The following is a 13,037-nucleotide window of genomic DNA, read 5'->3' on the forward strand; positions in this document are numbered from 1 at the left end:
TAAGGAAGCAAGCACTGCTCTGGAGTGTGTGTGTGTGCATGCTAAGTTGCGTCAGTCGTGTCCAACTCTTTGTGATCCCACAGACTATAGCCCACCAGGCTTCTCTGTCCATGGGATTCTCCAGCCAAGAACACTGGAGTGGGTTGCCATCTCCTTCTCCAGGGGATCTTCCCAACCCAAGGATCTTATGTCTCTTGCATTGGCACACAGGCTCTTTACCACTAATGCCACCTGGGAAGTCCATAACTCTGGAGCCCTAACACATATTAACTCATTAAGCCTTCAGGCCAGTAGGTAGACACTACTCACCTTCATTTTACAGATGAGAAACTGAGACATAAAGAGGTCAAACAGCTAACATGGGGCAGAGCTTAGATTTGGAGCCAGACTGTCTGCCCCACCTCCTTTAACCATCCAGCCAAGTGGCCTTTCCCACCCTCCAGCTCTAAAACTCTCCCTCCCTAGAAGGAAGCCACTTATTTAGTGTAACAATGGGAAGTTTTATGACATCGAATATGGAGTAAAGTAACAGTGCAGAAGTTGGTATATGCAGACTGATGTGTCCTGGGCAGGGTCAAAAGTGCTATAACCATATAAGTAGTCTCTTGTTCCTTCCCCATCACAGGCCCCTCAAAGCTTCAGACCTTCTCCCTGGCTCTCCACACCAAGACACTGGACGGAGGTGACTGAGATCCTCCCTTGTCCAATACCCTGAGAGAAGAAAGGAGGTGCAGCAGATTCATCCAGGCTGTCCCTGGAGGTGACCCGCCGCAGCCCGGCGAGGTCCAGGCCGCAGTCTGCAGATCTCAGGCGCTTGCTGCTCTCTGACGCCCACCGGGGACCCCGGAATCGCACCTTCTACTCTCAGCGCACCTAAGGGCGCCAGCAGTGACCGCGACGCTGGGGAAAAGGCGGCAGGAAGACGCAGCTGAGAGATAAGGGTGAGGAGGCTCTGGAGGGACGCGGGAGAGGGCCGGGAGCGGATCGCGAAGAGAGAGGGCCGGCGAGGGCATCTGAGGTGCGCAGGGGTGGCTGACGCGGGGTCGGAGTGTGAGCCAGCGCTGCCGCCCCTCGGAGCGCAGATCCCCTTCATCACGCGAGTGTGGCGCCGGGTCCCTCGGAGCCGGCCACCCCCTCCTCCTTCCTCGCGCTGCCCCGGCTCGGTCCCGCCCCCGGCGCTCAGGAGCGAGCGCCACAGCGGTCGCCGCCCTCCAGCCCGGCCGCCGCTTTGCCAGCTCGCCTGGGCACGCTGCGGGAGCGGCCGCGTCGCCGGCCCAGGCTCCACTACGGTTCTACTACGCGGCCAGCCCACTCCGCGCGCTAGCAGCTGCGCTTCACGTAGAAGGAACGGGAGTAGGACCCTGACAAGACAGGCGCGTTGGGCTGGAGACGGAGCCCCGAGGCTATGCCCGCTGCCCCACGCTGTACCAGTCGCTCGTCGTGTGCCCAGGCCGGGCCCCCGACGGCCGCGCGTTGAGATGACTTTCCGCGATCTCCTGAGCTTCAGTTTCGAGGGACCCGGCTCGGACAGCAGCGCCAGGGGGACTGGTAGAGGGGGAGGCGCGGGCGGCGCTGCCGCCTCGGAGGGCCAGGCGGTGGACGGCGTGCCCGGGGCCGCGGGCGGCGGCGGCGGCGTGGTGGGCGCGGGCAGCAGCGAGGACAACCGGAGCTCCGCTGGAGAGCCCGGGAGCCCCGGCGCCGGCGGCGAGGTGAATGGCACAGCGGCCGTCGAGGGGCTGGTGGTGAGTGCTCAGGGAGTGGGCGTGGGCGTCTTCCTGGCAGCCTTCATCCTCACAGCTGTGGCGGGCAACGTGCTGGTCATCCTCTCGGTGGCCTGCAACCGCCACCTGCAAACGGTCACAAACTATTTCATTGTGAATTTGGCTGTGGCCGACCTGCTGCTGAGTGCCACAGTGCTCCCCTTCTCGGCCACCATGGAGGTTCTGGGCTTCTGGGCCTTTGGCCGGGCCTTCTGCGACGTCTGGGCCGCCGTGGACGTGCTGTGCTGCACGGCCTCCATCCTCAGCCTCTGCACCATCTCGGTGGACCGGTACGTGGGTGTACGCCACTCGCTGAAGTACCCCTCCATCATGACCGAGCGCAAGGCAGCAGCCATCCTGGCGCTGCTCTGGGCCGTAGCTCTCGTCGTGTCCGTGGGGCCACTGCTGGGATGGAAGGAGCCGGTGCCCCCTGACGAGAGCTTCTGCGGCATCACAGAGGAGGCAGGCTATGCTGTCTTCTCCTCCCTGTGCTCTTTCTACCTGCCTATGGCAGTCATCGTGGTCATGTACTGCCGCGTGTATGTGGTGGCGCGAAGCACCACGCGCAACTTGGAGGCGGGCGTCAAGCGCGAGCGCGGCAAGGCCTCAGAGGTGGTGCTGCGCATCCACTGTCGCGGCGCCAGCACTGGCTCAGCTGAGACCCACTGGGGGATGCACAGCACCAAGGGTCGCACGTTCCGCAGCTCACTGTCGGTGCGTCTGCTCAAGTTCTCCCGCGAGAAGAAGGCGGCCAAGACGCTGGCCATTGTCGTGGGCGTCTTTGTGCTCTGCTGGTTCCCCTTTTTCTTCGTCCTGCCACTGGGTGAGTGACCCCTCTCCCACCAACCTCTAACCTCCCTCGCTGAGCCTGTGGCCGTCCCTTCCTGGCACCCAGACTTGGATGGCTCTTCCCGCTGGAGAGTGACTGGCCACCTGAACATGGAAGGTTTACTTAGTAACCTGCCTGGTCTCTTAGGTGCTTGCGCTGCTTTGTGGGAGAATAACAGGCTCTTCATGCTTGCAGGATTTTGTCAGGAACTCACTTTTCTGACCCACCTTCTTTACTGCTGTTAGAAGCCCTGGCCTGGTTTTAAGCTCCCGACTGTTCTAATTATAAAGGATCAATGGAAATCTGTGTAGGTGTCTTCCCATAGTAAGTGGTGAGCAGTGTATGTGCTTGTTTATATATCCCCCTCCCTGTACCCCCAGCTTTAAACGCCAACACCCAGAAGTGGCGCCCAGGGTGGATTGGCCTGCATTCATTCTTGGGCAGCAATCCCAGGCCAGTCTATAATGAACAGCAGCAAACACCCAAAGCCGCCTGCTTTCTCTCAACTGGTATTTGTGAATGCCCTGGTCTCTCACTTCTGAAATCTCTTGGAGGCATGGGCAGGGGTTGGAGGTGGGTAGCAGAGGGTGTAGCAGGGGTCTTTATAGGGGTGAGAAAGAAGTAAAGGACATGTTATCATATGGAAAGTTAATATTGTTCATTGTAGTTTCTTAAATTTACTGAGTCCTTCAGCACTTCCAGAAAACTTTGCTATTTCTTTCACAGGCTCTCTTGTAGTCCTGGGAGGTAGGCAGCTGTTCTGAAGAACTTCCTCCCATACCTTGAGGCCCCTCCTGGAAGTCCTGGGGCTGAGTCAATACAGGGAGGGGAAGGGGAACAGCATCTCTGGGGACACATTCATTACACTCATGGTTGTAACTTCAGCAAGCCCAAGCCAGAACCTCCCCTTTCTCAGGCCTTGCTCCTTCCATGCTCTGTAGCTGTGTCCAGAAAGGGACAGTAGCCCCCTCCTGCTCCCTTGCAGGCCCTCTCCTCACATCAGTTAGAGTGATCTTTATGCATTATAAATTAGAGTGTCATTCTCTACTAAAATCCCTCAATGCTTTTCTACTGTCCTGGAAACAAAATCCAAACTGTCCATCATAGCCTATGATAGAGTGACCTTCAAGTTTATTACTGTCCAGACCAAAATGAGCTCTTATGTATATTTACACTGAGACCACAGGTACGTACCAGGACTATGGTGGGTAAACCCAGACATGTTGTCCCCCGTCTGCAAGGAAGGATCTGAGAGATGAGTCACCTCCCCCCTGACCTCATGGCTTTGTTGCCCTGAACTTTGCTCACTGTGCACGCAGGCCCTTCCGACCCTCTTCTGGGTCCTTGATCATGCCAAGCTCATACCCTTACACTTGCTCTTCCCTTTGTTTGGCTTGCTTTCCCCAAATCCTCCTGGCTATCTCCCCATGTTTTAGGTCTCAGAATAAATGTTCCCACTTCATTAAGACCTTTCTTCTTTTTTCTCAATTTTGCTTATCTTTCTCTGTATTTTCTCCCTTGGGCACAAGTTTCTCTTCTTTCATTAGCTCCTTAGCTGTAATCACATTTCTGTGTTGCTTGACTTGGGGTATGATTCCCCCTGCCACCACTGACCCAGAAGCTCTGTGAGGAAAGGCTATGTCAGTTATGTAATCACCAATGCCCAGTACAGTGCCTGGCACAGGGGGAACAATGGAGGAGAATGGAATGGACAACAGGCTCTGGTGCCAGGCTCTTCTCTTTATTAGCTGTGTAACTGCTAGCAAATCCCTGAACCTCTCTGCCTCTGTTTTCTCATCTATAAACTAGGAATGGCAAAGATGATAATAATACCCACTTGTACTACTATGGTGATACTTGAGTGAGATATTATGCGTGAATATAACTGGCACATGGTGATTGCAGTGTGGGCTGTTGCTTTTGTAGAAGAGGCTCAGTAAATACAAGATAAGGAATGAATAAATCACCAGCTTGAAAATCGTCTTGCCAGAGGCTGCTGTCAGGGAAGAGAGAGGGATGGGTGGAGCAGGAGGTGGCAAATAGGCAAGAGAAAGTTGGTATGGCCCCCCTCGTAGAAACCCACAAACCCAGGGTTTAGAATCCTCCCAAGCCTACCAACCAAACCCCAGCTGTGACCTGTTCCAGGTGCCCTCAGCCTCCTCCCTACCCCTTGGTTCATACTGGCCCCCTGTCAGGAATGATCAGGGTGCATATAGAATGCCACCTCCCTTTATGTTCCTTTAACTTCTTTTAAAATTTTGTTACAGAATAATGCACAGATAAGGAGAAAATAATAGTGCCCATGTATCTGTAATCTCCCATATTGAACAGATGATAACGTTTTACCATATTTGCCTCAGATCACTTCCTCTCTCTCTTTTCAAAGAAACAGAACAACCACAACTAAGTTCCCTCCTCCTGTCCCTTCCTCTCTCCCCAGAGGTAAATCTAGTGTTTATCACTCCCACACATGTTTATACTCTTACCATAAACACCTGAATCCATAACAATAAACAATATTGTTCTGTGTGTCCTGCGGACTTATATAAGTTGTCCCAGCTGCGCACATTCATCTTCAGTTTGCCTTTTTTACCCAATGTTTTGCCATTGAGATTTATCCATTCTGGTTATTTTAGCAACAATATAGTATTCTGTTTGAGTGTATTCCATGGTGTGTTGACAGTCTCCTGCTGAGTGTTCAGTTTTTCTAATTTTCCACCGTTACAATCAACACTGCAAAAGGCTACTATTTTTTGAGGTTGAGACCACTTCTGCCTCTTCTAGGAAGTCATCCCTAAATCTCCATGGCCTCTTCCCTTGTTGGCATGCACTGCTCTTCCTCAATCCCTCATCTCTGCTGCTCCTCACACATGGCATTGCGACCCAGGGACTATCCTTGCCTCTCCCTTCCTGCTAGTCTGCACTGGGCACCTCACCAAGTTTTGGAACAAAGCCCAGGGCCACTGATGAAGCCAAACTGAGTGGAACCCGGCAATAATGAGCAAGCAGGACTGAGGCCAAGCAAGGAAACAGAATATTCTGATCTGCCATGATGTGGCTTAGAGGGCAGGACAACAGAAAGAACAGGAGGACAGAGCCTGCAGTACAAGCAGGAGTCGTCTGAGGGCTGTGCAGGAAGGAGAGGGCAAGCCTCCCCCTCTAGGAGCTCTGAGGCAGGCCTGGAAGAAGGGAGGAACAGGGAACATTCTGAGCAACAGCTTTTGGGGTGAATCTGGAATCCAAGGGTCTGCCACATTTTGGTAGGAAGTGGCAGTGTATGCTTGGGGAAGAAGGTGTTGGGAACTTAGATAAGGGGACCAAGGATGGATGTGTTTGCAAAAGTAGGGTGTGAGGGTACAGTCTCCAAGGAAGAGGATGGAGGGACAAAGAGATAAGACGGGATGGGGAAGGAGGCTTAGGGAGCACCGACTTTGAATGAACCAGAGGATGCAGAAAAGGGGGAGCCAAGAGAAGTGGTACCTCCCTCCTTACTGGCTGTGGTTCTCACACCAGGTGTGAGGAGCAGCAAAGATGGGAGGATTGAAAAAGAGTATTGTATGCCAGCAAGGGCCACAGGCCAGGAAATGAAGGTACCCAGTAGGGCCACAACATGGGAGTTGTCAAGCAGACCCAGGGTGTTCTTTACACATCACCACACACAAAGCCAAGTGGAAGCAGGAGCCCCAGGCACAACAGTGACATGGCCAGGGAGCAGCCCCAGAGAGTATCAAAAGCCTTAGGAAGTGGGCCCAGGGTTCCAGGGGCAAGTTGGCACAGAGGCCATCTATCACCTAAAATGTTTTAGTCAAGCTAGACCTGCAGCAGAGAGACATACAGCCAAGGTATGCTAAGCTGTGAGGCCACTGGGACCTAAGTGGCTGGGCAGAAAAGACTGAGACACAGACACAGGGCACCTAAAGTCCTGAGGGGCTCAGAGAGGGGCTAGGGGCCATTCCCCCCATGTGTGGGACAGGCCATCCCCTCTGTCTGTGACTTTATCTGAACAGTGACTACATTGGTGAATACATATGTAAAGTCATCGGTCTGTATTCATAAAATGTACACACTTTATAAATCTGACTGTCAGTATCTTATGCCTTAATGAGAGAGAAAGTGAGAGGAAGAGAGGTGGGAAGAGGCAGGAGGAGGCTGTGAGTTATCTGAGGAATTGGTGTCCAGGCTGGAAAGCACACTTCAGCAGCCAGGCACGGAGGGCAGAATCAGTGTTTGCATCTCAGAGTTTGGCCAAGTGCGGAGGGACCCATCTCCATAGGCTTCCTGAGATGGTACAAGGTCCACAGACACACGGAGAGAGGCAGTGGGTGTACTGTGGCAAGTCTTCAGGAATAATATTACTGTGCCCTGGCCCAAAAGCCTGAAGAAGAGACTGACATTGCATCTCCTATCTGTGCCTTTATGGCATCTGGCACATAGTAGGTCCTCAGTCAGCGAGTGTAGAGGGGAAAAGTGGCAGAATCCAGGGCCTCTTCACTTCCTGCCATGCCAAGGATCTGGGTGACAAAGCATAGCCCTCTATCTTTATTATTATCATTATCATTATCATTACTGTGGCAAGAACACTTAACATGAGAGCTACCCTTTTAACATTTCTAAACATGAACATTGTTAACTCTGGGTACAAGTTTGTACAGCGGATCTACAGAATTCATTCATCTTGCTTAACTAAAACTTTATGCCTATTAATTAGCAATTCCCCTTTTCCTCCCTCCCTCCAGCCCTTGGCTCCCACCATTCCTCTTTGATACTTTGAATTTTAACTGTTTTAGGTACTTCATAGAAGTGGAATCATGCAGTCCTTCTGTGACTGGCTTATTTCACTTAGTATAACAGCCTCCATATAAAGTAGATCCCCCCTCTTACTAGCAATGCATTGGGGATGACCCCCTATTTATGTGACCCCAAAATTTTTAAATATAACAGCTAATATTTATTGCATGATTATTATGAACATGTAATGAGCTAGAGGTTTTATTTTCTGCTTTTAAAAATCATGGATAGTTTCAAATACATGAGTAGACAGTGTGATGGCCCCAGTACCTATGACCCAGCTTCAACATGTATCAACCCAAGGCTGATCTTGGTTCATTCCAGCTCCCACCCGCTTTCCACCACTGCTTATTATTTTGAAGGAAACCCAAGATACCTTATCAGTTTATCTGTAAATTCTTCAATATTTTTAGAATGACTTAAAAAAAAAACTACAATCCATTATAATACATAAAAATACTTGTTCAATGGATACCAAATGTTTTTGTGTTCAAATGTAGCTGATTGCCTCATAAATTTTTAGTTTGTTTGAATTAGGGTCTCAAAATAGTACATATATTACATGCAGTTGGTTTGCCCCCACTGCTTCTTTAATTGATAAGATTACCCTTTCCCCACCTTTTCCCTTTTAGCTTATTTGGTGAAGAAAGCAGATTGTTCATCCCAAAGGAGTTGCCCACAGTTTGGAGCTTGCATCCCTGTGTGCTCAGATGCTCAGTCATGTCCAATTCTTTGTGATGGCTCCTTTGTCCATGGAATTTTCCAGGCAAGAATACTGGAGTGGGTAGCCATTCCCTTCTCCAGAGGATCTTCCCCACCCAGGAATCGAACTCAGGTCTCTTGCATTGCAGGCAGATTCTTTACTGTCTGAGCCACTAGGGAAGTCCTGCATCCCTATAGTGCCATTTAATGTGTCCTACTGTTCCCAGTACATCATATAAATTGGCTTAAGCAGATTCAAGCTCAGTGTCTTGAACAAGAATTCTTCTTTTGTAATGTTAAGATTGACCAGGGGTTTAGATGCAGTCAGCTTGATTCATCTACTATAAAATATCCCATCAACCTTTACCTGTTAGTTTTAGCAGCCATCGACCATGGCCGGGAGCCATTGTATCACTGGGACTTAAAGTGGTGATATCCAAATTCTGTCATTCCTTCTGCATTTGTAGACTAAAACTCTAAAAAGAATTCACCAGTAGCTCTTTGGTCACTTGAAATAGAGGCTATACAAGAAAAGCAGGAGAGCTGCTCAATGCTCTCCATTAACAAAAAAGTCAATTTCCTAGCAATGTTTACAAAAGGGACCAAAAGATTTTTTAGTACTGTGATAAAGTAACTTTTAAATCTGTCACACATTATATATGTCACTGTTTGGGGGCTAACCAATAGGTGCCCTTTCAAGTTGACTCATGAGACCTATGGCATAACCCAGAGAGTCTTGAACTTTCTGGTCTGATGAGATGTTTCAGGCTCAGCTTGTACTTTTTTTGACCTGTCCCATTTCTCTAAAGAGGCCTGGTCTCTTTTAGTGGAAAATGATCGTTTAAAGACCACAGTTTGAGCTTTCAGATGTTCATTGATATTAAGCTGGCCACTGACTCAGTAGACAGAGCTAGGAGATACTTTTTTGGAGGGTGGGGGGAGGAAAATATACCACTGATGGAGGATAGACTCCTGTTATTGGGTGAATACAGATCCTTCCTCTGCCTAGGGTCTTGTCCTCTGCCCAACTCCTGCTGATATATTTGTCCCAAGCATCTGATGAGCTGTTAATCACTCCACCTCATTCTTTAAAACTAGGATACAGGGGCCATGTACTTTCTCCCCCATGCTCATCTCTACCCTGGTTATCATTGTGACTCCACTGTACTGAGGCTGACCCATGCTGATACCCTGTGACTCTCCCTCTACTTTTTCTCCCAGGGTCATGCCCTGACCTATGTATACACCCTGATCTATAAGCCCCTAAATCCTCATCAAATCTCTGCCACTTGAGTCCACCTGCTCATTCTGCTTACTGACTCCAGCCTTGACCAAGCCTTCACCTCCCTGCCCTTCACCTTGTCTTTTGGTTAGTTAGGCCTCCATTTCCAACTGGCACCATAATCCATCACTTCACCCTCTCTTGCCATCCTTAACTTCCTCGCCTCCACCTACTTCTGTGAGCCCCAGACCCTGAATCAGGTCATTTCTCCATGTGATACACAGAGGTGTGCTGGCAAGTGTTTAAGACTGGCTCTGAAATGGGGGCTAATTTGTAACATCTGTCCATTTCCATGATGGAAATATTCCCACTATGGTCAATTTCAAACTACCAAAGAGATAGCCAGCTTGCAAAGTTCCTGAAAATTTATCAATCAGCTCTTGTGAACCACAACAAACCAGTGTCTAAACCATGTCCAACTCTTTGCGACCCTGTGGACTATACCAGGCTCCTCCATCCATGGGATTCTCCAGGCAAGAATACTGGAGTGGGTTGCCATTTCCTTCTCCAGGGGATCTTCCCGACCCAGGGATTGAACCCGGGTCTCCCGCCTTGCAGGCAGACACTTTAACCTCTGAGCCACTAGGGAAGCCCCATGTGTCTAAATAAGAACATGTTAAAAAAAAAAAAGAAAAGAAAAATCCTACTTTCCATTGACAGGTCTCCTCCTCAGGGCAGTCCTCAGGATGTCCTTAAAGTCCTGCAGGTCCCTGTCAACTCTGAATCTCTCTCAACCCTCTTTCCTTCCCAAAGGATTTCCCTCTGTCAGTTATTGCTCATCCCTCCTTAATTCCACCTTTCCTCTGCCTGCTCATACAGCATGTATATGTGTTCACAGCTTCTTAAAAATGATTCATCTTCAACCTTGTAGCCCCTTCACCCTCACTCTCTCCCACTTTCTCACTATAATCTTTCCTCTTTTTCACCTTCTTGAAATTTTCACCTTCTTGAATATTCCTTGCTACTTACTTCTTTAAAAAAAATAAAACATTCTGATATTAATCTTAATCCTAAATATCAGAGCTGAGTTTAGAACCCAAGCACTCTGGCCCTTAGAGTCCTTGTTACTTCCTCCCTAGGTCAGAGAACAGAGGTCAGGCTGAAGCTAGGGTTAAGGATCAGTTGGGATCAGCCATGTTTTAAGCTTTAAATCTCACCAAATGCCTCAGTGCCTGCTTACTCCCCTCAGGTTGAGTTCCAGGTTCCCTTCTGCCCCAGATACTGGCCATGAGGGCCCTGAACATTGCCATAGGACATGACCACTTCCTGTCTGTCTTGATCCTCCCAAAGCCCTAGAGCCCTTGAGCCTCATCCTCATGAGATAACCTCTGTGTTCCTGAGCCTACCTCTGACCCCACTTGAACTCTGCCCCATCCTGATCTATATGCCCACAAAAAGGTCTTCTTGAATACTAGAGTATTTGCCTGCCCTCCTTTGCAGATGATGACCCAGCAGAACATTGGTCTGGGCCCCTGAAAACCAGCATTGGGACCTAATAGGCAATGCACCATCTATTCAGTGCTGGGACTCCTGGACAGAGTAACTACTGTCTGGAAACCTTCTCTCCTCTGGCACAAGCACTGATATGCTCCAACTTATGAACCATTTGTCAGTACGACCCAAGAACTAAAAGGTTCGTGCTCAGATTAGGGTCATGTTCAGCTTAGCACAGGGCCATTTGGCTGGGACTTCAGCCTTGGGCATTTGGAGCTTGGAGTGTGACTCCTCCAAGGCCACAGACCAGGAAATGAGTTAAAAAGTGACAAGGGTGAAATAAAGGGGAGAGAGAGATGTTGGAGAGGTGAGAAGGGAAGGGAGAAGAACTGAAGGGAAATGAGTGGGGTCCAGTGTAAGACACTGACTAGATCTATGACTCATCTCCCTGCCTTGGGCCCTACCAGGCATCCTCTGTGGCTCTAGGAACTGGCCCTCCCTGCCAATCCCTACAGCTGCAGAAGGGTATCCAAGGTTAGACCAGTAGTTCTAGGCCACCCCCACAGAGTTCAAGGATCCTGAGGCAGACATGGGACACAGAAGGACTTCTGATCTATTCTTTTCCTATCTCAAACCAGATACCCACCAGTTACCTGTCACCAAGGAAAATTGTCAACACAGGGAATTCAAGAGATTTGGCTTGACACAGCTAGCCCCACAGTACCCTCAACTCCCTGTCTTCATCATCCATCTGAGATCTGGATCCTATTCAGGTTACCTCTTTCTGACAGCCTTCCATGGTTGTTTCTGCTTCAAAATGGCCTTATCTCTTAGCATCTCTGTCTCCCCTTCTCTGTTCCAGCAGTTCTAACTTCTTGGTTGTCCTCCAACTTGTCAGGTGCTCTGCTGCCTCGGGGCCTTTGCAAATCCCCTTTCCTCTGTCTGGAATTTTCTTTCCTCAGGAAGATACACGACTCACTCCCTCAGAGAGTCTTCAGGTCTCAACTCAAGTGTGCCTTATGAGAGAGGCTGACCCTTTAAAATATAGCAAAGAGGCCCACTGCTTCCAGCCTCTCCTGGGGAAGGTGAAGTTGAATTCTGGAGAGTAGAAGTACTGAGTGAGCAGCTGAAAGAACTGGAAGAGCGAAAGGGAGTCTAGGACTGGGAATTCCTTTTCTCCTAGGCAGTGTGTGTGTGTGTGTGTGTGTGTGTGTGTGTGTGTGCGCGCGCGCGCGCGCGCACGTACGTGCGCTCAGTCATGTCTGGCTGCCAGGTTCCTCTGTCGACAGAATTTTCCAGGCAAGAATACTGGAGTGGGATGCTATTTCCTACTCCAGAGGATATTTCTGAACCAGGGATCGAACCCACATTACTTGCGTCTCCTGCATTGTTAGGTGGATCCTCTACCACTGCACCACCTGGCAAGTCCCTCCTGGGAAGCAAGAGAGACCTGAATATCTGAGAGAACATGGAATTTTAACCCTTATATTTCATTCTGGCTAGAGAAAATGGCTGCCTGGGATAGAAAAGTCACTAGTTGAGGAGGGAGTGGGAAAGGGGAAAGGCTGGCCTGCAGCCTGATAGTTCGTTGTTGGCTGCAAGCTATGAACAAGGCTGGTGGCTGAGAATTCTGACATTCTGCCAAGAACAAGTTCACTTCTGGTGATGCCAAAAGAATGCTGTTAATCACACATTCCCCTCTTGCCTTCAGCACTGTCACTCCTCAGCAAGGCTTGGCCAGATTGGCCAGCTCTAGCATCTCCTGGGCCTGGACATTTCTCTTACTTAAGAGAGGGGATTGACCTGTGATAAGGCTGCAGACTTTCCCACAAAGCTCACAGGCTGTCCTAGTTTCCCCAGTAATGTGCAGGCCAGGCTGGCCCAACCAAGCATGCCAGAGAGTGGGGTAACTTGCCCTCACAGGCAAGGCCCTGCCTCTCCTGATCAGTGGATGTTCAGCAACCTGGATATTAGGTTAGATTCCTGATAGAGGCACCAAATACAGAGAATAGAGGAAGGCAGGTGGGAGCAAGCTCGACGGACACATGCGAGCACAAGGTCAAGGAGCAGAGAGAAGCAGCAAGAGCTGTGGTTGCAGTCATCTCCTGCTGCATCCTGACCACCTCGCCTCATAGGCAGGCCAATGTGTCCGTTCCCATGCTCCAGCCTGCCTGCTGAATGGAGAGAAATGAACATGAACATGCACATCTGTGCCCTGTCTTTCCCAGCAGTGGGCAGAAGA

General features: G+C 50.0%; 1 protein-coding gene across 1 annotated transcript in view; it reads left to right on the forward strand.

Annotated features, from left to right (window-relative positions):
- ADRA1D (adrenoceptor alpha 1D) overlaps positions 517 to 13,037 on the forward strand; it is a 29,286-nt gene continuing 16,765 nt past the window's right edge. The window contains exon 1 of the mRNA XM_005688233.3: positions 517 to 2,583. Coding sequence (XP_005688290.3) covers positions 1,479 to 2,583 — 1,105 coding nt within the window. The 5' untranslated portion in view covers positions 517 to 1,478. The remainder of the gene's footprint in view (positions 2,584 to 13,037) is intronic.

This window comes from Capra hircus, chromosome 13 (assembly GCF_001704415.2).
Source record: "Capra hircus breed San Clemente chromosome 13, ASM170441v1, whole genome shotgun sequence".
Classification (NCBI taxonomy): domain Eukaryota; kingdom Metazoa; phylum Chordata; class Mammalia; order Artiodactyla; family Bovidae; genus Capra; species Capra hircus.